Source organism: Theropithecus gelada, chromosome 13, assembly GCF_003255815.1.
Source record: "Theropithecus gelada isolate Dixy chromosome 13, Tgel_1.0, whole genome shotgun sequence".
NCBI classification, from domain to species: domain Eukaryota; kingdom Metazoa; phylum Chordata; class Mammalia; order Primates; family Cercopithecidae; genus Theropithecus; species Theropithecus gelada.
In genome coordinates, this window is record NC_037681.1 from 94,116,920 (window position 1) to 94,142,345 (window position 25,426).

The following is a 25,426-nucleotide window of genomic DNA, read 5'->3' on the forward strand; positions in this document are numbered from 1 at the left end:
GGATTAGAGGCGTGAGCCACCATGCCGGGCCGGTATTATAATCTTATAGGACCACCATTATGTATGTGGTCTGTAGTTGATGGAAATGTTCTTATGTGGCATACAACTAATTAGATGTTTAAATTTCAATAATGTTTTGTAGTTTTCAGAATTGCACATTTTTTCTTAAATTATTCAAAGTATTTTATTGTTTTTAATGGTATTGTAAGTGGAATTATTTTTCTTAATTGAATGTTTGGGTTATTCGTTGTAAATGTTTAAAAACACTTGATTTTTATATGTATTAATATTGTTTCTGAATCTCTTCTGAACTTGTTTATTCATCCTAATAGATTATTTGTGGGTTCTCTATGATTTTCTGATAAAGATCATGTCAAGGGCAAATATATATAGCTTTATTTTTTCTTTCCAATCTGGATGCCTTTTATTTATTTATTTATGGCTAATTTCCCTGGCTAGAACCTTTAGTAAAATATTGAATAGGAGGGGTAAGAGTGTATATGCTTTTTTATTCCTGATCTTAGGGCAGGGGTGTCCAATCTTTTGGCTTCCCTGGGCCACATTAGAAGAATTGTCTTGGGCCACACATAAAATACACTAACAATAGCTGATGAGCTAAAAAAAAAAAAAAACTGCAAAAATGTCATGTTTTTAAAAATTAATTAATTAATTAATTATTATTATTATTATACTTTAAGTTCTAGGGTACATGTGCATAACATGCAGGTTTGTTACATATGTATACTTGTGCCATGTTGGTGTGCTGCACCCATCAACTCGTCAGCACCCATCAACTCGTCATTTACATCACGTATAACTCCCAATGCAATCCCTCCCCCCTCCCTTCCCCATGATAGGCCCCGGTGTGTGATGTCCCCCTTCCCGAGTCCAGGTGATCTCACTGTTCAGTTCCCACCTATGAGTGAGAACATGCGGTGTTTGGTTTTCTGTTCTTGTGGTAGTTTGCTAAGAATGATGGTTTCCAGCTGCATCCATGTCCCTACAAAGGACACAAACTTATCCTTTTTTATGGCTGCATAGTATTCCATGGTGTATATGTGCCACATTTTCTTAATCCAGTCTGTCACTGATGGACATTTGGGTTGATTCCAAGTCTTTGCTATTGTGAATAGTGCCGCAATAAACATACGTGTGCATGTGTCTTTAGAGCAGCATGATTTATAATCCTTTGGGTATATCCCCAGTAATGGGATGGCAGGGTCATATGGTACATCTAGTTCTAGATCCTTGAGGAATCGCCATACTGTTTTCCATAATGGTTGAACTAGTTTACAATCCCACCAACAGTGTAAAAGTGTTCCTATTTCTCCACATCCTCTCCAGCACCTGTTGTTTCCTGACTTTTTAATGATCGCCATTCTAACTGGTGTGAGATGGTATCTCATTGTGGTTTTGATTTGCATTTCTCTGATGGCCAGTGATGATGAGCATTTTTTCATGTGTCTGTTGGCTGTATGAATGTCTTCTTTGAAAAATGTCTGTTCATATCCTTTGCCCACTTTTTGATGGGGTTGTTTGTTTTTTTCTTGTAAATTTGTTTGAGTTCTTTGTAGGTTCTGGATATTAGCCCTTTGTCAGATGAGTAGATTGCAAAAATTTTCTCCCATTCTGTAGGTTGCCTGTTCACTCTGATGGTAGTTTCTTTTGCTGTGCAGAAGCTCTTTAGTTTAATTAGATCCCATTTGTCAATTTTGGCTTTTGCTGCTGTTGCTTTTGGTGTTTTAGACATGAAGTCTTTGCCCATGCCTATGTCCTGAATGGTACTACCTAGGTTTTCCTCTAAGGTTTTTATGGTATTAGGTCTAACATTTAAGTCTCTAATCCATCTTGAATTAATTTTCGTATAAGGAGTAAGGAAAGGATCCAGTTTCAGCTTTTTACTTATGGCTAGCCAATTTTCCCAGCACCATTTATTAAATAGGGAATCCTTTCCCGATTTCTTGTTTCTCTCAGGTTTGTCAAAGATCAGATGGCTGTAGATGTGTGGTATTATTTCTGAGGACTCTGTTCTGTTCCATTGGTCTATATCTCTGTTTTGGTACCAGTACCATGCTGTTTTGGTTACTGTAGCCTTGTAGTATAGTTTGAAGTCAGGTAGCGTGATGCCTCCAGCTTTGTTCTTTTGACTTAGGATTGTCTTGTAGATGCGGGCTCTTTTTTGGTTCCATATGAACTTTAAAGCAGTTTTTTCCAATTCTGTGAAGAAACTCATTGGTAGCTTGATGGGGATGGCATTGAATCTATAAATAACCTTGGGCAGTGTGGCCATTTTCACGATATTGATTCTTCCTATCCATGAGCATGGAATGTTCTTCCATTTGTTTGTGTCCTCTTTTATTTCACTGAGCAGTGGTTTGTAGTTCTCCTTGAAGAGGTCCTTTACATCCCTTGTAAGTTGGATTCCTAGGTATTTTATTCTCTTTGAAGCAATTGTGAATGGAAGTTCATTCCTGATTTGGCTCTCTGTTTGTCTGTTACTGGTGTATAAGAATGCTTGTGATTTTTGCACATTAATTTTGTATCCTGAGACTTTGCTGAAGTTGCTTATCAGCTTAAGGAGATTTTGGGCTGAGACAATGGGGTTTTCTAAATATACAATCATGTCATCTGCAAAGAGGGACAATTTGACTTCTTCTTTTCTTAACTGAATACCCTTGATTTCTTTCTCTTGCCTGATTGCCCTAGCCAGAACTTCCAACACTATGTTGAATAGGAGTGGTGAGAGAGGGCATCCCTGTCTTGTGCCAGTTTTCAAAGGGAATTTTTCCAGTTTTTGCCCATTCAGTATGATATTGGCTGTGGGTTTGTCATAAACAGCTCTTATTATTTTGAGGTATGTTCCATCAATACCGAATTTATTGAGCGTTTTTAGCATGAAGGGCTGTTGAATTTTGTCAAAAGCCTTTTCTGCATCTATTGAGATAATCATGTGGTTCTTGTCTTTGGTTCTGTTTATATGCTGGATTATGTTTATTGATTTGCGAATGTTGAACCAGCCTTGCATCCCAGGGATGAAGCCCACTTGATAATGGTGGATAAGCTTTTTGATGTGCTGCTGAATCCGGTTTGCCAGTATTTTAGTGAGGATTTTTGCATCGATGTTCATCAGGGATATTGGTCTAAAATTCTCTTTTTTTGTTGTGTCTCTGCCAGGGTTTGGTATCAGGATGATGTTGGCCTCATAAAATGAGTTAGGGAGGATTCCCTCTTTTTCTATTGATTGGAATAGTTTCAGAAGGAATGGTACCAGCTCCTTCTTGTACCTCTGGTAGAATTCAGCTGTGAATCCATCTGGTCCTGGACTTTTTTTGGTTGGTAGGCTATTAATTATTGCCTCAATTTCAGAGGCTGCTATTGGTTTATTCAGGGATTCAACTTCTTCCTGGTTTAGTCTTGGAAGAGTGTAAGTGTCCAGGAAATTATCCATTTCTTCTAGATTTTCTAGTTTATTTGCGTAGAGGTGTTTATAGTATTCTCTGATGGTAGTTTGTATTTCTGTGGGGTTGGTGGTGATATCCCCTTTATCATTTTTTATTGCGTCTATTTGATTCTTCTCTCTTTTCTTCTTTATTAGTCTTGCTAGTGGTCTGTCAATTTTGTTGATCTTTTCAAAGATCCAACTCCTGGATTCATTGATTTTTTGGAGGGTTTTTTGTGTCTCTATCTCCTTTAGTTCTGCTCTGATCTTAGTTATTTCTTGCCTTCTGCTAGCTTTTGAATGTGTTTGCTCTTGCTTCTCTAGTTCTTTTAATTGTGATGTTAGAGTGTCAATTTTAGATCTTTCCTGCTTTCTCTTGTGGGCATTTAGTGCTATAAATTTCCCTCTACACACTGCTTTAAATGTGTCCCAGAGATTCAAAAATGTCATGTTTTAAGAAGGCTTACGAATTTGTGTTGGGCCACATTCATGGTCCTGGGGCTGTGGGTTAGACAAGCTTTAGGGAGAAAGCATCCGCTCTTTTACCTCTGAGTACGATGTTAGTTGTGCGTTTTTAATAGATGCCCTTATCATTATTGATGAAGTTTCTATCCCTAATTTCTTGAGTGTTTTTAATAATAATTTTGTCAAACTATTAATCGATGTATTACATGAATTGATACTAGGTTATTAAACCAGCCTTGTGAAAATAACTCACTTTGTCACAGTGTATAAACATTTTATGTGTTGCCTGTCATAGAAATACACACACACACACACACACGCTTGTATTTTGTTTGAGTTATTCCATCTATATTTGTAAGATATATTGGTCCGTAGTTTTCTTTTGATGCCTTTGTCTGGTTTGGTATCAGGGTAATATTGACCTCAACGTGAATTGAAAGTATTCCTATTGTTTTTGGAAAAGTTTGTGAAGGACTGGCGTTAATTATTTGAAAGGTTGATTGGTTACATCAAATGGGTCTGGGGTCTTTTTTTTTTTGCAGGGTGGGGCATAGTATTTTAATTACTTAATCACTCCTTTTTCTTGTTGTGGGTCTATTCAGATTGTCCATTCTTTCTTAAGTCAGTTTCAGTAATGTGTGATTTTTCTGGGCGTTTGTCCATCTCCTCTAAGTTATCAAATTTGTTAACATACAGTTTAAAAATAATATTCTCTTATAATGCTTTGTATTTCTGTAAAGTTGGCAGTGAAGTCCCCTTTTTTATTTTTTATTTTGGTAGTTTGAGTCTCTTTTGTCCTTGGTGAGTCTAGTTAAAGGTTTTAAAATTTTGTTGATATTTCCAGAGACTATCTTTTGGTTTGATTGCTTTTCATTATTCTCTATTTATTTCCATTTGAACCCTTCTGCTTTGCTCAGGTTTAGTTTTCTCTTTTCTAGTTTAAGATGGAAGACTAGAATATTGATCTTTATTCTATTTGTAATATACATGTTTATACCTATAAATTTCCCTCTGAGTACCAGTTTAGTTGCAACTCATAAGTTTTGGTATGTGTTTTTATCATCTTAAAATACTTAAAATTCTTTTTCATGATTTTTTTTTGACCTATTGGTTGTTTAGGAGTCTGTTGCTTACTTTCCGCATATTTGTGAGTTTCTCTGATTTCCTCTGTTGTTGATTTCTAAATTCATTTCATTTTGATTTGAGAATATACGTTATGATTTTAATTATTAAAATTTTTGAGGTTTTATGGCCTAGCAAATGGTCTGTCTTGGGGAATGTTCCATTTGTACTCAAAAAGAATGTATATTAAGCTGCTCTCAGATGGAATGTTCTATGATTCTTACTAGGTCTAGTTGTTTATAGTGTTGTTCACATCTTATATTTCCTTGTTAGTGTTTTGTCTAGATGTTCTGTTCTTTAAAAAAAAAAATTAGATCTTTTTAGGAAGTAGCTATATGTTTACAGAAAAATTGAGCAGAAAGTACAGAATTGTTATTCACCACTTCCTCCTTCCCTCCTTCCTGTGTTGCAGTAGTGTGGTATATTTGTTGTAATTGATGAGCTAGTATTGATACATATATCATTATTATTTATTTGTTTATTTACTTTGAGATGGAGTCTCGCTCTGTCTCTTGAAATATCAACAAAATTTTGACAACATACAGTGTGGCACAGTCTTGGCTTACTGCAACCTCAGCCTCCTGAGTTCATGCAGTTCTCCTGCCGCAGCCTCCCAAGTAGCTGAGATTACAGGCATGTGCCACCATGCCCAGCTAATTTTTTTGTATTTTCAGTAGAGATGAGGTTTCACCATGTTGGTCAGGCTGGCTCGAACTTCTGACCTCAAGTGGTTTGCCTGCCTTGGCCTCCCAAAGTTCTAGGATTACAGGCTTGAGCCACTGCACCTGGCCAATACATTATTATTAAAATTCATAGTTTGTATTATGGTTTACTCCGTTTTGTACATTCTTTGGGTTTTAAATGAATAATGACATGTTTCCACTGTTATGGTGGAACATGTGGTGTCATATGGAATGATTTCACTGTCCTAAAAATCTCCTGAATTTTACCTGTTCATCGTTCCTTCCTTATTTCTGAAATCCTGGCAACCACTGATGTTTTTGCTGTTTTTGTAGTTTTGTCTTTGCAATGTTATATAATTAGAACCTTACAGTGTGTAGCTTTTTCAGAATGACTTCTGCCACTTAAGCAATGTGCATTTAAAATTCCTCCAAGTCTTTTCATGGTTTAATAGCTTACTTGTTTCTTCCCCCTTGATTTTTTTTTCTTTTTTACTGTGGTAAAATACACATAACATAAAATTGACCATTTAACCATTTTTTAAGTGGCATTAAGTACATTCACATTGTTGTGTAACCATCACTACAGTCCATCTCCAGAACGTTTTAATCTTCCCAAACTTAAATTCCAACATCTGCCATATCTGAGTCTGGTTGTAATGCTTGCTCAGTCTCTTCCAAACTGTGCTTTTGTCTTTTAGTATGCTTTGTAATTTTTGGTTGAAAACCAAACATGATGTACTTGGATGTGAAAGGAACTGAGGTAAATAGGTCTTTATTTATCTCATTAGAGGTTGTATTGTATTTACTGTTTGCCATACTATAGGTTTCAGAGACTAAAATTTCCCCTGGTGACCTTGATTTTTATCTCCCGTTGGCTTTGGGTTTCCCTAAGGATTTCTTCTTAGGTAAGATCTGGGATGTGGTGTTCTTTCAGTTACATTCCTCTGTTACTATCAGGAGCCCTACTGATACAGTGATAAAGTTTTGGGGTGAGGGGAAGTGTTCTCTAGTCCAGTGATTAGGTCTCAGTCTTTCCTCTGGGCCGTGACCTTCATCAATGTTTCTCATCCCCCACTCACAGGTGAGACAGGAAGGCTAGAAGGGGCTGGAGTTGGTTATTTCTCTGCTCCCATGTTGAAGGATCCAGTGGGCTTGAGTTGGTTATTTCCCTTCCGCTTCCTCAAAAGTTACAGTGGGCTGAAGCTGGGTATTTCCTTTCCCTAAGGTCAGTTAGTCTGTAAAACTCTAGTTAGTTAGGCTCTAGTAAAACAGTTTGAGGGCAAGTTTTCTAAGAAGAACAAACTACTCTGGGAATATTCAAAATGGGTATCCCCCAACCCCCTCCCCCTAACTGGGGAGTAGGTATTTTTCTGTCATCTTAACTGTGGTAACATGCTAGGGGTTGTGGAGATAAAACTTACAGAAGTATGGAGGCCCTTCGTAAGACTGGTTTCCCTGCAGCTTTTGATTCTCAAAGTCTGCATTGCACCTCCAGCAATTTGTCAATTATACTAGTTTTTTCTTCCCTAGTACTAGTTAGTTCCCACAATGGTTTCTGTTCTTGTGTTTCTGCTCTGGTAAGTTGTGATTCTCTGTGTATATCTCTCTCCAACTTTTGAAACAATAGTTTGTCCTTCATCTCAGTTCTCTGATGGATATAAGAAGAGTTTTGATTTTTTAGTTTGTTCAGCTTTTGTGTGTGTGTGTGTGTGTGTGTGTGTGTGAGAGAGAGAGAGAGAGAGAGAGAGAGAGAGAGAGAGATGGGGATGGGAATGATTAGATTACTTCAAAGCTCTTTATATGCTTCACCAGACCTCTGGTTTTTTTGTTTTTTTTTTTGTTTGTTTTTTAAGATGGTATTTCACTCTTGTTGCCCAGGCTGGAGTGCAGTGGCATTATCTTGGCTCACTGCAACCTCTGCCTCATGGATTCAAGTGATTCTCCTGCCTCAGCCTCCTAAGTAGCTGGGAATACAGGCATGTGCCACCATGCTCAGCTAATTTTTTTTTTTCTTGTATTTAGTAGAGATGGGGTTTTACCATGTTAGGCTGGTCTCGAACTCCTGACCTCAGGTGATCCACCTGCCTCGGCCTCCCAGAGTGCTGGGATTACAGGCGTGCGGTTTTGCTTTTAAACAGACTTTATCTTTTAGAGCAGTTTTAGGTTCACAGCCACATTGACTGGGCAATACAGAGAGTTCTCATCTGTGCCCTGCCCCTCCCCATAGTCTCCCTCACTGTTAACGTCCTGAATCAGAGAGGTGTCTATAGCTTGTCTTTTTATTCTTTTGACAGTGTTTTTCACAAAGCAGAATAAGTTTTTAATTAAGTCCAGCTTATCAATTATTTCTTTCATAGATTATATGCCTTTAGTATTATATCCAAAAAGCCATCACCAAACCCAAGGACATCTAGATTTTCTCCTATGTTATCTTGTAGGAGTTTTATACTTTTGCACTTTGCATTTAGGTCTTTTTATACTTTTGCACTTTGAATTGAGTTAATTTTTTTGTGTGAAGGATGTCAGGTCTGTGTCTGAGTTCATTGTTTTGCATGTAAATGTCCAGTTGTTCCAGCACCATTTATTGAGAAGACTTTCTCCATTGTATTGCCTTTTGTTTATTTTTTTAATCAAAAAATCAATTGAATACATTTATATGGGTCTATTTCTGGGCTTTCAATTCTGTTTTATTGATCAGTGTGTCTCTATTTCGCTGATACACGCTGTCTTTATTACTGTAGCTTTATGGTAAGTCTTGAAGTTGGGTAGTGTCAGTCCTCCAATTTGGAGTCTTTTGCCTCTCCATATAAACTTTAGATTGAATTCATTGATGTGTATTAAATATTTCTGGGATTTTGATTGGGATTGCATTGATCTTTAATAGATCAAGTTGGGAAGAACTGACATCTTGACAATATTGAGTATTTCATGAAGTTGAAATACCTTCTCATTTATTTAGTTCTTTGATTTCACTCATCAAGTTTTATAGTTTTCCTCATACAGATCTTACATATATTAAGTTAAATTTATACCTAAATATTTCATTTCTTGGGTTGTTGACGTAAATGGTATTGTACTTTTAACTTCAAATTCCACGTCATTGCTGGTATATAGGAAGTGATTGACTTTTATATATTAACCTATATTCTGCAATTTTGCTAGTTTTACTTATTAGTTCCAGGAAAGTTTTGTCAGTTCTTTTGGATTTTCTTTTTTTTTTTTTTTGAGATGGAGTCTCGCACTGTCACCCGGGCTGGAGTTGCAGTGATGCGATCTCGGCTTACTGCAACCTCCGCCTCCCAGGTTCAAGTGATTCTCCTGCTTCAGCCTCCTGAGTAGCTGGGATTACAGGTGCCTGCCACCACACCTGGGTAATTTCTTTTTGTTTTTTTTGTATTTTTAGTAGAGATGGGATTTCACTATGTTGGCCAGTCTGGTCTCAAACTCCTGACCTTGTGATCCGCCCTCCTCAGCGTCCCGAAGTGCTGAGATTACAGGCGTGAGCCACTGTGCCTGGCCTAAATTTTCTATATGGACTGACAGTGATGTCATCTGCAAACAGAGAGTTTTATTTCCTCCTTCCCAAACTGTGTACCTTTTATTTCCTTTTCTTGTCTTATTGCATTAGCTGTGACCTCCAATACACTATTGGACAGTGGTGAGAGGGCGTATTAGGTCATCATTGTGTTGCTATAAAGAAATACCTGAGGCTGGGTAAGTTACAATGAAAAGAGGTTTAATTGACTCATGGTTCTGCAGAGTATGAGAAGCTTGGTGCCAGCATCTGCTTCTGGTGAGCTTGTAATCATGGTGGAAGGTGAAGTGGGGGCAGGCGTCTCACATGGTGAGAGCAAAAGCCAGGGAGCAAGGGAGGAGGTGCCACTCTTTTAAACAACCAGGTCTTCTGTGAACTTAGTGTGAGAGCTCACTTACCACTAAGGGAATGGTGTTAAACTAATCACGAAGGATCTACCCCCATGATCCAGTCTCCTTGTACCACATCCCACCTCCAACACTGGGGATTACATTTCAATATGAGATTTGGAAGGGACACATATCCAAACCATATCAGAGAGGGAATCTTTGCCTTGTTCTTGATCTTAGAGGGAAAGCTTCAAGTTTCATTAGGTATGATATTAGTTGTAGGATTTTTTATAGGTACTCTATATCAAGTTGAGAATATTCTCCTGTATTCCTACTTTAATGAGAATTTTTATTGTGAAGAGGTTGTCAAATGTTTTTTCTGCATCTATTATATGATCATGTAGTTTTTCTTCTGAAGCTTGTCAATGTGATGGATTATATTAATTGATTTTTTTTTTTTTTTTTTTGAGACAGGGTCTGGCTTTGTCACCCAGGCTAAAGTGCAGTGGTGCGATCTTGGTTCATTGCAACCTCTGCCTCCAAGGCTCAAGCCATCCTCCTACTTCAGCCTCCTGAGTAACTGGGACCACAGGCATGTGCCATCACACCAGGCTGATTTTTGTATTTTTTTTAGAGACGGGGGTCTCACTTTATTGCCCAGGCTGGTCTCGAACTCCTGAGCTCAAGTGATCTGCTCACTTTGGCCTCTCAAAGTGCTGGAATTACAGGTGGGAGCCACTGTGCCCAGCCTTAACTGATTTTTGAATGTTAAATCAAGTTTGCATATGTGGGATAAATCCACTTGGTCATGATGTACAATACTTTTGTACATTGTTAAATTTGATTTGCTAATATTTTGCTGAGAATTTTTACGTTGATGTTCATGAGAGATAATGGTCTGTAGCTTTCTTTTTTTGTAATGTGTTTGTCTGGTATTGGCAGTAGGGTAATACAGACCTCATAGAATGATTAAGAAGTATTCTCTCTGAGTCTGTCTTCTGAGAGATTTTAGAGAACTGGTACAATTTCCTCCTTCAGGGTTTTGTAACATTACCAGTGAACCTGTCTGGGTTTGCTGCTTTGTGTTTTAGAAGGCTATTAATTCATGAGTCAGTGTTTTTAATAGATATAGGCCTATTCATTTTGTCTGTTTTTTTGTGTCAGATTTGACAGATTGTCTCTTTTCTTTTTATTTATTTATTTATTTATTTTTTTATTGAGACAGAGTCTCGCTCTGTTGCCCAGGCTGGAGTGCAGTGGCGCAATCTCAGCTCACTGCAAGCTCTGCCTCCCCGGTTCACACCATTCTCCTGCCTCAGCCTACTGAGTAGCTGGGACTATAGGCGCCCGCTACCGCACCCGGCTAATTTTTTCTATTTTTAGTAGAGATGGGGTTTCACTGTGTTAGCCAGGATGGTCTCAATCTCCTGACCTCGTGATCCGCCCGTCTCGGCCTCCCAAAGTGCTGGGATTACAGGCGTGAGCCACTGCGCCTGGCCCAGATTGTCTCTTTTAAGAAATCATTTATTTTATCTTGGCTATCAAATTTGTGGGCATAGAGTTGTTTATAGTGTTCCTTTATTATCCTTTTAATGTCCATGGGATCTGTTGTGATATCCTCTCTTTCTTTCTTTTTTTTTTTTTTGAGACAGACTTGCTGTGTCACCCAGGCTGGAGTGCAGTGGTGTAGTCTCCCTCACTGCAACCTCTGCTTCCTGGGTTCAAGTGATTCTTGTGCCTCATCCACCTCAGTAGCTGGGATTACAGGTGTGTGCCACTATGACCAGCTAATTTTTGCATTTTTAGTAGATTTAGGGTTTCACCACATTGTCCAGGCTGGTCTCGAACTCCTGGCTTCAAGTGATCTGCCCACCCTGGCCTCCCAAAGTGCTGGGATTACAGGAGTGAGCCACCATGCCTGGCCTCATTTTTGATGTTTATAATTTGCATCCTTTATCTTGTTTTATTAGCCTGGCTAGAGGTTTATTGATTTTACTGATCTTTTCAAAAGAACCAGCATTTAAGCTTTCACTGATTTTCTCTTTGTTTGCTGTTCTCAATTTCATTGATTTCTGCTCTACTTTTTTTTTATTTTCTTCTCCTCACTTTAGGTATGATTTATTCTTCTTTTTCTAGTTTCCTAAGTTGGAAGCTTTGATAATCGATTTCAGATTTTTTCCCTAATATATACATTCAGTCTTATAAATTTCCCAGTAAGCACTGCTTTTGCTGCATCATGAATTTTGCTAAGTTGTATTCTTACTTTTATTTAGTTAAAATATTTTAAAATTTCTTTTGAGAGTTCTTTGACTCACATGCTATTTAGAAATACGTTGTTTAATCTCTTAAGTATGTTGGGATTTTCCAGCTATTTTTCTGTTACTGATTTCTAGTTTATTTTTTCCTTTATCGTATATATTTATACAACATGATGTTTTGATATACATATACTTAGTGAAATGGTTGCCATAGTCAAGCAAGTTAACATATTCATTATTTCACATAGTTGCTGCCCTTTTTTTGGTTGCAAGAGCATCTAAATTCCTTTTAGCAAGAATCCTAAATATAATACAATATTATTAACTAGAGTGCTTATATTTTACATTGAATTGCTAAACTTGCTTGTCCATCATACCTGCAACTTTGAATCCTCTGACCTACATCTCCCCATTTCTTCCCCTGTTCCTCACTTCTACTTCTTTGTACTTGACTTTAAAAAATAGATTTCATGTATAAGTGAGATCATGCAGTATTTTTCTATCTTCCAGGTTTATTCATGTGACAAATGGCAAGATCACCTTCCTTTTTAAGGTTGAATAATATTCCTCCCCTTTCCCCTTCCCCTCCCCGTGTGTATGTGTGTGTGTGTATGTGTGTGAGTGTGAGTGTATGTGTGTGTATCTCATAGTGTATTCATCAAAGGATACTTTAGTTGTGTTCATAGCTATTGTGATAATGCGCAGTGAACACGGGAGTGCAGGTATCTGTATGAGGTAGTGGTTTCATTTTCTTTAGGTTTTTCCCAGAAATGGAATTGCTAGGTCATACAGTAGTACTTTTCTTTCTTTCTTTCTTTTTTTTTTTTAAGACAGAATCTCGCTCTGTTGCTCAGGCTGGAGTGCAGTGGTGCGTTCTCAACTCACTGCAACCTCCGCCTCCCGAATTCAAGTGATTCTTGTGTCTCAGCCTCCTGAGTAGCAGGGGTTACAGTTTTGTATTTTTAATAGAGGCGGGGTTTCGCCATGTTGGCCAAGCTGGTCTCAAACTCCTGACCTCAAGTGATCTGCCCATGTTGGCCTCCCAGAGTGTTGGGATTAAAGGCGTGAGCCAGCATGCCCAATGGTAATTCTATTTTTAATTACTTTAGAAAACTTTACACTGTTTTCCGCAATTGCTGCACTGGTTTACATTGCCACCAACCGTGTACAAGGGTTCTCTTTTTTCCATACCCTTGCCAACACTTATCTCTTGAATCTTTTTGTTTTTTAAATAATAGCCATTCTAACAAGTGTGAGATGATATTTCATTATGGTTTTAATTTGCATTTCCCTGATGATAGTAATGTTGAGCATCTTTTCCTATACTGGTTGGCCATTTTTCTTTTCTTTTTTTTCTGTTTTGGAGAAATGTTTATTCAGGTCCTTTGCCCATTCTAAAATTAGGTCATTTGTTTTTCTTCTACTGAGTTGCACGAGTTCTTTATATGTTGTGGAAATTGACTCCTTATCAGATATTATATGGTTTGCAGATATTTTCTCCTCATCTGTAGTAGACTGTCTTTTCATTTTGTTGTTTACTTAGATTTGAAACTCTTTAGCTTGATTTAGTTCCATTTACCTATTTTTGCTTTAGTAGCCTGAGCTTTTGTTGTGATATCCAAAAAAAAAAAAAAAACATTGCCAAGACAAATGTCAAGGAGCTTTTCCCATATATTTTCTTCTGGGAGTTTTATGGTTTTAAGTCTTCATGTTGAGTTCTTTAACCAACTTTGAGTTGATTTTTGCTGATGGTGTAAGGTAAAGGTCCAGTTTCATTCTTTTGCATGTGGAAATTTAATTTTCTCAGCACCATTATTTGAAGAGACCTTCTATTCCCTATTGTGTCTTCTTGGTGCCCTTGTCAGAAATTAGCGAATCATATATGCTTGGGTTTATTTTTCTCTCTCTATTCTGTTCCACTGGTTTACATGTCTGTTTTTTATTCCAGTACCACACTGTTTGGGTTACTATAACTTTGTAATATAATTTGAAACCAGGAAGTGTACTTCCTCCAACTTTGTTTTTGTCTTACAGAATTACTTTGGCTCTTTAGAGTCTTTTGTGGTTCTACATGAATTTTAGATTTTTTTTTCTATTTTTGTGAAAAATGCCATTGGAATTTTCATAAGGATTGCATTGACTTTGTGTTGCTTTGGCTAGTACATACATTTTAACATTATTAATTATTTCAGTCCATAAACATGGAATATCTCTGTTTATTTGTGTCCTTAATTTCTTTCATTAGTTTTGCAGTTTTCAGTGGATAGATCTGTTGCCTTCTTGGTTACATTTATTTCTCAGTCTTTTTATTTTGTTTTTTGGTGCTATCATAAGTGGGATGGTTTTCTTGATTTCTTTTTCATATAAGTAGTTATTTGTGTACAGAAGTGCAACTGATTTTCATATATTGAGTTTGTATCCTGCGACTTTACTGGGTTTATTCTTTTTTTTTTTTTTTTTTGAGACAGAGTCTCACTCTGTTGCCCAGGCTGGAGTGCGGTGGCTCGATCCCTGCTCACTGCAACCTCCACCTCCTGGGTTCAGGTGATTCTTCTGCCCAGGACTACAGGTGCGCTGCCACACCTGGCTAATGTTTGTATTTTAGCAGAGATGGGGTTTCGCCATTGTTGGTCAGGGTGGTCTCAAACTCCTGACCTCAAGTGATCCACCCACTTTGGCCTCCCAAAGTGCTGGAATTACAGGCGTGAGCCACTGTGCCCGGCCTGTTTATTCTAACAGTGTCGATTTTGGAGTCTTGTGGGGGGTTTTCAGTATATAGGACTTTTTTCCTTTCAATTTATATTTCTTTTTCTTGCCTAATTGCTTTAGTAGGATTTCCAATACTGTGTTGAGTAGAAGGGTGAGCGCAAGCATCTTTGTCTTGTTTCTGATCTTAGAGGGAAAGTTTTCGGTTTTTCACCATTGAGTATGATATGAGCTGTGGGACATATAGCTTTTATTATGTTGAGGTAGTTTTCTTCTGTTTGTAGTCTGTTGACTTTTTTTTTTTTTTAAATAATGAAAGGGTGTTGAATTTTGTGAAGTGCTATTTCTGTTTCATTTGAAATGATCATGTGGTTTTGTCCTTCCGTTAATGTGGTGTATTACGTTGATCAATTTTTGTATGTTGAACCATCCTTGTATTCCAAGAATTCTACTTGGTCATAGTGTGTAATCCTTTTAATGTATGCTGAATTCTTATTGGTGCTATTTTGTTGAGGATTTTTACATCAATATTCATCAGGGATATTGGTTTATAGTCTTCCAATGTCTTTGTCTGACTTTGGTATTAGGGTAATGCTGGCCTCATAGAATGATTCAGAAGTGTTCCCTCCTCTGCAATTTTTTGGGATTGTTTCAGGAGGATTGGTGTTAATTCTTCTTTAAATGTATGGTAGAATTCTCCAGTGAAGCTAGCTTTCTTGTCCTGGGCTTTTTTTTTTTTTTTTTGGAGACAGGGTCTTTCTTTGTCACCCAGGCTGGAGTGCAGTGTTGCAATCTTAGCTCACTGCAACCTCTGCCCTCCAGGCTCAAGCAATCCTCCCACCTCAGCCTCCTAAGTAGCTGGTACCACAGGCAAGCACCACCATGTCCAGCTATTTTCTTTGTATCTTTAGCAGAGACGGGATCTCACCATGTTGCCCAGGCTGGTTTCTAACTCCTGAGCTCAAGCGTTTCTCCTGCCTTGGCCTTCCAAAGTACTGGATTACAGGTGTGAGCCACTGTGCGCGGCCATGGGCTTTTCTTTGTTGGGAGGTTTTGGATTATTGATTCAATTTCCTTGTTACTGGTCTGTTGAGATTTTCTTATTTTTTCATGTTACTCAGTCTTGGTAGGCTGTATGTTTCTAGGAATTGATCTGTTTCTTCTAGGCTGTCCAATTAGTTGGAGTACAGTTGTTCATAGTATTCTCCTATAATCCTTTTTATTTCTATGGCATTGGTTGTCATGTCGTCACCTCTTTCATTTCTGATTTTAGTTATTTGAGGCATTTCTTTTTCTTAGTCAGTCTAGCTAAAGGTTTGTCAGTTTTGTTGATATTTTCAAATAACTATTGGTTTTCTTGATTTTTTCCTACTGTTTTTCTATTCTCTTTTCTTTATCTCTGCTCTAATCTTTTTTATTTTTTTCCTTCTAATCACTTTGGGTTTAGTTTCTTTTTCTAGTTCTTCAAGGTGTAATGTTAGATTGTTGACATGAATTTTTTTTTTTTAATATAGACATTTACAACTGTAGATTACCTTCTTAGTCCTACTTTTGCTACATTCCATAAGCTTTGGTATTTTGTGCTTTCATTTTTGTCGTAATTTATTTTCTTACTTCCTTTGTTACTTCTTCCTTGACCCGTTGTCTTTTTAAGAGTTTGTTGTTTAATTTCTACAAATTTCTTGATTTTCCACTTTTCTTTCTGCAGCTACCTTCTAGTTTCATTCTGTTGTGATCAGAAAAGATACCTAATACTTTGTGGCCTAACATGTGGCATATCCTGGGGAATATTTCATGTGCACTTGAGAAGAATGTATATTGTGCTGTTGTTGGGTGGAATGTTCTGTATATGTATGTTAGGTCCAATTGGTCTGTAGTGCTGTTCAGGTCTTTTCTTTCCTTATTGATCTCATTGTTCTATCCATCATGGAAAGTTGGTTATTGAAGTCTGTCACTGTTTTTGGAGAGCTCCCTTCAATTTTATCAAGTTTGCTCTAAGTATTTAGAAGCTCCAATGTTTGATACATATATAATTACTCTATCTTATTTGTGCATTGACCCCATAATGTTCTTCTTTGTCTATAGTATCAGTTTTCTTTAAAAATTTATTTTGTCTGATATTAGTGTAGCCACCACTGCTCTCTTTTGGTTACCATTTGCATGGAATATCTTTTTGAATCTTTTTACTTAGAGGCTGTGTGTGTCTTTAGTTCCAAAGTGTCTTTTAAAGGGCAGCATATAGTTGGGTCCTGTTTTTTAATCCTGTGGATTTTTTTTTTTTTTTGGTAATTTCTTTGTCCTTTCATAGCTTGTTTTTCATTTCCTCCCCTTCTACCTTTCTTTGTGTTTAGTCAATTTTTTTTGGTAGGGATATATTTTGATTCTCTTATTTCCTTTTGTGTATATTCTATAGCTATTTTCTTTGTCGTTACCATGAGAATATCATAAAACTTAGGAGGATAACAACCTGTTTAAACTAGTAACAACTTCACTTCAATCACATATAAAAACTCTAGTCCTTTATAGCTTTGCCCCCCAACCTCCACCTCCCAGGTTCAAGTGATTCTGCTGCCTTAGTCTTCCAAGTAGCTGGGACTTGTAGAGTTCCAAGTAGTCAGGCCACCATGCCTGACTAATGTTTACGTTTTTAGCAGAGATGGGGTTTCGCCATTGTTGGCCAGGCTGGTCTCAAACTCCTGACCTCAAGTGATCTACTTGCCTTGCCTCCCAAAGTGCTGGATTACAGGCATGAGCTTGTACCCGGCCAAAGTATTAGTACCCTGTTAACAACATTTTACTGGTGTCACAAGTAACATGTTTATATATTGTTTAATCATTAACATACTTTCTTAGTTTGTTTTCTCTTGCTTATAACAATACTTGAAACTGGGTAGTTTATTTTAAAAAGTTATGGAGGCTGAGAAATCCAAGGTCAAGGGTGAGGGCCTGATGAGGGCCTTCTTGCTGGTGAGGACTCTGCAGAATCCTGAGGTGGTGCAGGGCACATGGTGAGGGGGTTGGCCATGCTAGCTCAGGTCTGTCTTTCTCTTCGTATAAAGCTACCAGTCCACTCTCATGATAAGCCATTAATCCATTAATCCATCAAGTCATTGAGCCGTTCAAATCTGCCCTCATGATTAATTCGTTCATGAGAGCCCAGATCCCTCATGACCCAATCACCTCTGAAAGGTTCCACCCCTCAATACTGCCATGTTGTGGATTAAGTTTTAACATGAGTTTTAGAGGGGACAGATACTCAAATCATAGCATGTAGATTTATAGTTAATTTTTATGTTTTGTCTTTTAAATCCTATAAAAAAATTAAGGTGGAGTTACTCACCAGAATTAAAATAGTATGTTTTTATATTTGCCCATATATTTACTTTTACCAGAGAACTTTATATTTTCCTATGATTAAAGTTACTATCTAGCATCCTTTAATTTCAACTTGAAGGACTGCCATTAGCATTTCTTCCAGGTGAGGTCTAGTGGTAATGAACTCTCTCAGCTTTTGTTTATCTGTGAATGTTTTAATTTTCCCTTTTACAGGTGCATGCCATCACGCCTGGCTAATTTTTGTACTTTTAGTAGAGATGGGGTTTTGCCGTGTTGGCCAGGCTGGTCTGGAACTCCTCCTGATCTCAGGTGATCCTCCTGCCTCGGCCTCCCAAAGTACTGGGATTACAGTGTAAGCCACTGCGCACCTTGTATCTTTCTTTATCTCTTGGAGGATCTGAGATACTATTTTAAAGTCCTTTGGAAGTATAGTTTTTAATCTAATTTTTAGTAAGAGGGTTATTTTGTTTTCTCTTTGTGTGCATTCTTCTCTACCTGCGCGCTTTTGTGGTTGTTTCTGCTTTGTCCCTTATGGCTGCTTCTTTAGAAGGAAATCTTATATTGGAAACTCTGGGTTCTTATTCTTCAGGGATATTGGGAAAAATCTCAAGAACCAATCCCTGAACCAGTGGGTGGCTTGACCAGGTCATTTTTGTTTTATTGCCTGTAATCTGTCCATTTGTGTTCCTTCAGCTTTAGGCTATGGTCACAACTTTTATTGCCTTCTTTCACTAGTAGGAGAGTGCTGCTCCAAACCCTTACTTCACAAAATGATCCTGACTTTTGTTCCCACTTCCTGTGCTATGAGTTGATTTCAATCCCTATTATTGGGGTTGAGTTTTAACTGTCTCAACCAGTAAGATTTAAAAATAGACAACTTGCTTGTTTCTGTTTGCTTCTTTTACCTCTGTGGGTAAAGGAGGTTAAGGAGCTGCTGTGGTTTATGCAAAGTATATTGTGTCCTAACTGAGTAACCTTAAGTCCCTGTTTCCTTATTTTTAAGTAAGGATAATAGCTTGTATAATGGTTGTGAAATCAAAATGTCATATATGTGAAAGGGCTTTATGAACTGGGAAATATGGCCTAAATATTAGTTTATTTTTGTTGTATAATCATAGTGATTGTGTTATTACTCTATTTAAGTCTGCTTTTGATTTTCAGATTGTTCCATTGACCTGTCATGTATGGCAACAGATATTATATCAAGGCAATAGTAGAACACAAATTTCTGATACTAATGTGGTCTGTTTGGAAACAACAGCTCAGCAGGGTTCTGGGGATGATCAGGTATGTCTTCTGTAACTGGCTAACTTTTAATTTTTTTGATAAGCAGCACAAGAAATTCTGATTTAGCTATGAAGAATGGAAAGAAATAAATTAATATTCATTAATATTCTGTTTTGTTTTCTTTTCTGTCTTTTTTTTTTTTTTAAGACAGGGTCTCACTCTGTCACCCAGGCTGGAATGCAGTGGCATGATCATAACTTACTGCACCCTCCAACTTCTGGGATCAAGTGATCCTCCTGCCTCAGCCTCTTTAGTTACAGACATATACCATCAAACTCACCTAATTATTTTTTTTTACATTTTTTATAGATGGAGTCTCACTTTGTTGCCTAGGCTGGTCTTGAGCTCTTGGCCTCAAATGATCCTTCACCTTGGCCTCCCAAAGTGCTAGGATTACAGAAGTGAGCTACCACTCTCAGCCAAATATTCTATTTTTCTAATAGATTGTTGTAAACTTTATGTATATGTAGAAGAGCAGTTCACTTTTTTTGAAGGCAGATCTCAGGACTTTTATTTTTATTTTTATTTAAAAATTTTTTTATAGAGATGGGGTCTCTCTATGTTTACTGGGCTGGTCTTGCATTCCTGGCCTCAAGCGATCCTCTCGCCTTGGCCTCCTAAAGCTATTGAGATTACAGGCATGAGCCACTGTGCGTGGCCTCAGGACTCTTTATATTCTTCACAAGTATTCTTAAGAGCTTTTGTTTATGTGGATTATCTATATAGATATTTAGCATACAAGAAATTAAAACATTTAAAAATATTTATTTTAAAATTTATTTTGAAAGAACAAACCTATTACATATTACCAAAAGTAGTATATTTTAAAGTAAAAAATGACTATTTTCCAAAACAAAAAAATTAGTTGGAAGAATAGCATTGTTTAAATTCTGGCTTACTAGAACTCAGTTGGTGTGTTACTCAGGGTTCTCCAGAGAAACAGAACCAATAGGATGGAGATAGATACATCTATCTATCTATTTACATCTGTCTATATATATATCTTTATTGATATTTATTATAAGGAATTGGCTTATGTGATCATGAAGACTGAGAGGTCCCAAGATCTGCAAGCTGGAGCCCCAGGAGGGCTGGTGGTATAGTTCCAATTCAAGTCTAAAGGCTTGAGAACGAGGAAAGCCAGTGGTGTAAGTTTTGATCTGAATCTGAAGGTAGAATACCCTCCAGCTGGAAGACCATCAGGCAGAGAGAGCACATTCTCTCTTGCTCAGCCTTTTGTTCTATTTAGGCCTTCAAGATACTGGATCAGGCCTTCCCACATTGGAGAGGGTAACCTGCTTTACTTAGTTTCCAGGTTCAAATGTTAATCTCAGGCCGGGCACAGTGGCTCAAGCCTGTAATCCCAGCCCTTTGGGAGGCCGCGACAGGCGGATCACGAGGTCAGGAGATCGAGACCATCCTGGCTAACACGGTGAAACCCCGTCTCTACTAAAAAATACAAAAAAACTAGCTGGGCGAGGTGGCGGGCGCCTATAGTCCCAGCTACACGGGAAGCTGAGGCAGGAGAATGGTGTAAACCCGGGAGGTGGAACTTGCAGTTAGCCAAGATCCGGGCACTACACTCCAGCCTGGGCGACAGAGTGAGACTCCATCTCAAAAAAACAAAAAAAAAACAACTGTTAATCTCATTCATACACACTTCACAGGCCAGGAACAGTAGCTAATGCCTGTAATCCCAGCACTTTGGGAGGCTGAGGTGGGTGGATCACCTGAGGTCGGGAGTTCAAGACCAGCCTGGCCAACATAGTGAAACCCTGTCTTTACTAAAAATACAAAAATTAGCCAGGCGTGGTGGTACACACCTGTAATCTCAGCTACTTGGGAGGCTGAGGCAAGAGAATCGCTTGAACCCAGGAGGTGGAGGTTGCAGTGAGCTGAGATTGTGCCACTGCACTCCAGCCTGGGTGACAGAGCGAGACTCGGTCTCAAAAAAAAAAACATAAAAAACCAGACACACCCCTCACAGACATATCCAAAATTATGTTTAACCATGTATCTGGACATTCCATGATCCAGTCAATTTGATACATACATTACCTATCATAGCTGGATTCTCAGTCTGCTCTGCATTTCGTTTGTCGGGATGTATTGTTTTGGTTGAAGTATATGAAGACAGTCTGGCCTTACATAGATGAAAAAGGAGTTAGGGAAAGGAGGCTGCCATTCAGTCCCTGAAAGGGTATCAGTGACCCTCAGGGATTTTTGGACTACACTTTGAGAAGCACTTTTCTAGAACATAGTTATAAACTTTGAAGAAATGGAACAGTCATGAGCAGATAGGAAAAAAGCTCATATAGAGTTATTGGAGGAAAAATGTAGTGTTACTAATAATGGTTAAATATCTAAGGTTGATTAATAACTTGAGTATCAGATTTCTTCTGTTACTTTCAATTTTCTTTAAATTGCAGTGATTATATGTTAGATGCGAGATATAGAGGAAGGGAGATACACTATCACTGAGGGAAAGTAGTTAAGATAATCCCTGAGCATAAAAAGCATAGTACCTGGGGCCATTAAATGGAAGAGGGTTGTTTTGGGTTGAATTGTGCCCTCCCAAATTATATGTTGAAGTCCTAATCCCTACCTCAGAATGTGACCTTATTGGTGATTGCAGGTGTAATTATTTAAGATCACACTGGAGTAGGGTTTGCTCTTAATCCAATCTGCCTGGTGTCCTTATGAAAGAGGAAAGCACCATGTGAGGAGAAAAACATACAAAGATAAGATGGCCGTGTGAAGATGGAGGCAGAAATTGGAATTTTGCTGCCACATCCAGGGAATGCCTGGGGCTTCCAGAAGGTAGAAGTAGCAAGGAAGGACCTTCCCCTAGGGGCTTCAGAGGGAGCATGACCCTGCCAACACCTTGATTTCAGACTTCTGGCCTCCAGAACTGTGAGATAATAAATTTCTCTTGTTTTAAGCCACCTAGTTTGTGTCACTTTGTTACAGCAGCCCTAGGAAACATAACGGGATGTATTTCTAAATAATATTCTCTGAGGGCATATTTTTGGTGGAGCACAGTCCAAAAATTGATGTCTTCCTTTTTTTCCTGTTTCATAAAATACGAACCGTGATGGACCCTACAGCATTTCATTTCATCCTTTATGCCTGGGTTCCTCAGAATAGCTGGAATATTTTGCCGCTTTCTAGTTTACTTCCTTCTTTTCTCCTTCTTGTACTATTGTTGTTCATCTTTGTTACTGTCATCTGAGTTACCTTTATTTATTCATGGAAAACTGGCTCTTGCTACATTGTCTTCGTCTCTTTTATTGGTTTCTTTCACTTCAACATACATTTCCCATTCAGTGCCTGAAGTTCTCAGATACTTCATCTAACCTCCAGCAATCTTTACTTCCATATCTCCTTCCAGTCTTCTGCTACCTGTACGTAGTTACTCATTCCATGATCACAGTCTAGACCTTGTCATCACCAGCTACCTTACTACAAATGTCTCGTCCTCTGTTCCCTTCCAGCTACTGCTTCGGTCAATATTTTGCTCCCTGTTACAGTGAAATTTTTAAGAGTTGTCTATACATTAAATATCCTATCCTCATTTTTAAAAAGTCAGGTTTATTGGGGGTATAAGTTAAATATATCAAAATTTACTGTTTTAGGTGTACAGTTTGTCAAGTGAGCTTTGACATACGTATACTATCATGCAGCCACCACCACATTTGAGATAGACAACATTGCCTTCACAAAAAGGAACTTCACAAAAAGTTCCTGTGTGTCCCTTTGTAGTCAGTCACTTCCCCAATTCCTAGTCGCTGCAACTACTTATCCAATTTCTTTCTCTTTAGTTTTACCTTTTCAGAATAATATAGTGTATAGACTTTTGAATCTGACTTCTTTCACTTGGCTTAGCTTTTGAGATTTATCCATGTTGTTGCATGTATCAATAATTTGTCCACTTTAATTTTTATTACTGAGTAGTATTCTGTTTGTGTATAGGTTTTTCAGTGGACATATTGCCTTATTTCTCTTGGCAAATACCTAGGAATGGCCAGACGCGGTGGCTCGCGCCTGTAATCCCAGCACTTTGGGAGGCTGAGGTGGGTGGATCAATTGAGATCAGGAATTTGAGACCAGCCTGGCCAATATGGTGTAGTAGAAACTCCGTCTCTACTAAAAATATAAAAGTTAGCCAGGTGTGGTAGCACATGTCTGTAATCCCAGCTACTCGGGAGGCTGAGGCAGGAGAATCACTTGAACCCGGGAGGCAGAGGTTGCAGTGAGTCAAGATGGTGCCAGTGCACTCCGTTCTGGGTGACAGAATGAGACTGTATCTCAAAAACAAAAAACAAAAACAACCCCTAGGAATGGGTTTGTTGAGTGATAAGGCAATTATATGTTTAACTCTATAAGAAAGTACCGAACTGTTTTTCCAAAGTGGCTGTACCATTTTGTATCCCAGTAGTATATGAGAGTTCTGCTTGCCCTGCATTCTTGGCAGCTGTTGGTATCATCAGTTTTTTCTTCTTTCTTTTTTTAATTTTAGACACTCTAGAAGGTGTATTATGGTGTTTCACTGTGATTTTAACATGCATTTCTCTAATGACTAATGATATTTATCATCTTTTTGTGTGCTTATTTGCACCCCCATGTTTCTTCTTCAGTGAGAGATCTGTTAAAATCTCTTCCTGATTTTTTATGGCTGGTTTGTTTCATTTTTTGAGCTTTGGGGGTTCTTTATAGCTCCAGATGCAACTCCTTTATCAGTTATTTCTTTTGCAAAGACAGTCTGTGGCATGTTTTTGTATTCTCCTGTCTTTGAAAGACAGAAGTTTTAATTTTGATGAAACTTGTTTATTGAATTTTTTTTTCCTTTTGTAGTTTGTACGTCTTGTGTACTATCTGAGAAATCTTGACCTAATCCTATGTCAGTGAGACTTTTCTTCTATGTTTTCTTCTAGACCAGGGTTTCTCAGCCTTGGCACTATTGACATTTTGGGTTGCATAATTCTTGTAGGGGGCTGTCCTGTGTATCCTAAGATGTTTAACAGCATTCCTGGCCTCTTCCCACTAGATACCAGTAATAGTCCCCCAAGTTGTAACCATCCAGAATGTTTTCTGACATTGCCAAATGTTCCATAGTTGAAGGGAGACGTGTGTCAAAATCTCTCCCAACTGAGAACTGCTTTTTCAGAAGTTTTATAGTTTTAGGTTTTACATTTATGTCTAAGATCCATTTTGAGTTGGTTTTTGTATATGGTGTGAAGGAAGCATTCAAGCTGTATTTTCTTACATACAAATATGTAATTGTTATTCCAGCACCATTTGCTATATTTTTTCCAGTGGATTTCTTGATATCTTTGTAAAAAAATTAATTGACCTTATATATGTGGGTCTATTTCTGCACACTATTCCATTGATTTACATATATATCCTCATGCCAATATTACACTCTTAGTAACTATACTGTCTTAAAATCAGGTTGTGTGAGTTTTCGTTCCTCTTTTTAAGAATTGTTTATTTTAGATCTTGGAATTTCTATATAAATTTTAGAATTAGCTTGCCCAATTTATATTTTAAAGCCTGCTGGAATTTTTTATTAAGATTTCATTGAGTCTATAAATCAATTTAAAGAGAATTTTGACATCTTAATAATATTGAATTTTCTAATCCATAAACATGACAGTTCTTTTAGTTTATTATTTCTCTTTAATGTCTTCATCAATGTTTTGCTGTCTTCAGTGTGCCAATCTTACACGTTTTGTTAGACTTACTGGTAGTTTTAGAAATTTCTATTTCCCCTTCCTGAGTCCAAGTGATCTCATTGTTCACTTCCCACCTATGAGTGAGAACATGCGGTGTTTGGTTTTCTGTTCTTGTGATAGTTTGCTAAGAATGATGGTTTCCAGCTGCATCCATGTCCCTACAAAGGACACAAACTTAACCTTTTTTATGGCTGCATAGTATTCCATGGTGTATATGTGCCACATTTTCTTAATCCAATCTGTCACTGATGGACATTTGGGTTGATTCCAAGTCTTTGCTACACCGGGGCCTATCATGGGGAGGGGGCAGGGGGGAGGGATTGCATTGGGAGTTATACCTGATGTAAATGACGAGTTGATGGGTGCAGCACACCAACTTGGCACAAGTATACATATGTAACAAACCTGCACGTTATGCACATGTACCCTACAACTTAAAGTATAATAATAATAAATAAATTTTAAAAAATAATAATAAAAAAAAAAGTAAAAAAAAAAAAAAAAAAAAAAAAAAATTCCCCCCTTAAA

The 25,426-nt window shown here is 37.8% G+C and overlaps 1 protein-coding gene across 1 annotated transcript in view; it reads left to right on the forward strand.

Annotated features, from left to right (window-relative positions):
* Window positions 1–25,426, forward strand: part of ALMS1 (ALMS1, centrosome and basal body associated protein) — a 220,967-nt gene that overhangs the window by 9,024 nt on the left and 186,517 nt on the right. Inside the window, exon 2 of the mRNA XM_025353758.1 lies at window positions 19,035–19,160. Coding sequence (XP_025209543.1) covers window positions 19,035–19,160 — 126 coding nt within the window. The remainder of the gene's footprint in view (window positions 1–19,034; window positions 19,161–25,426) is intronic.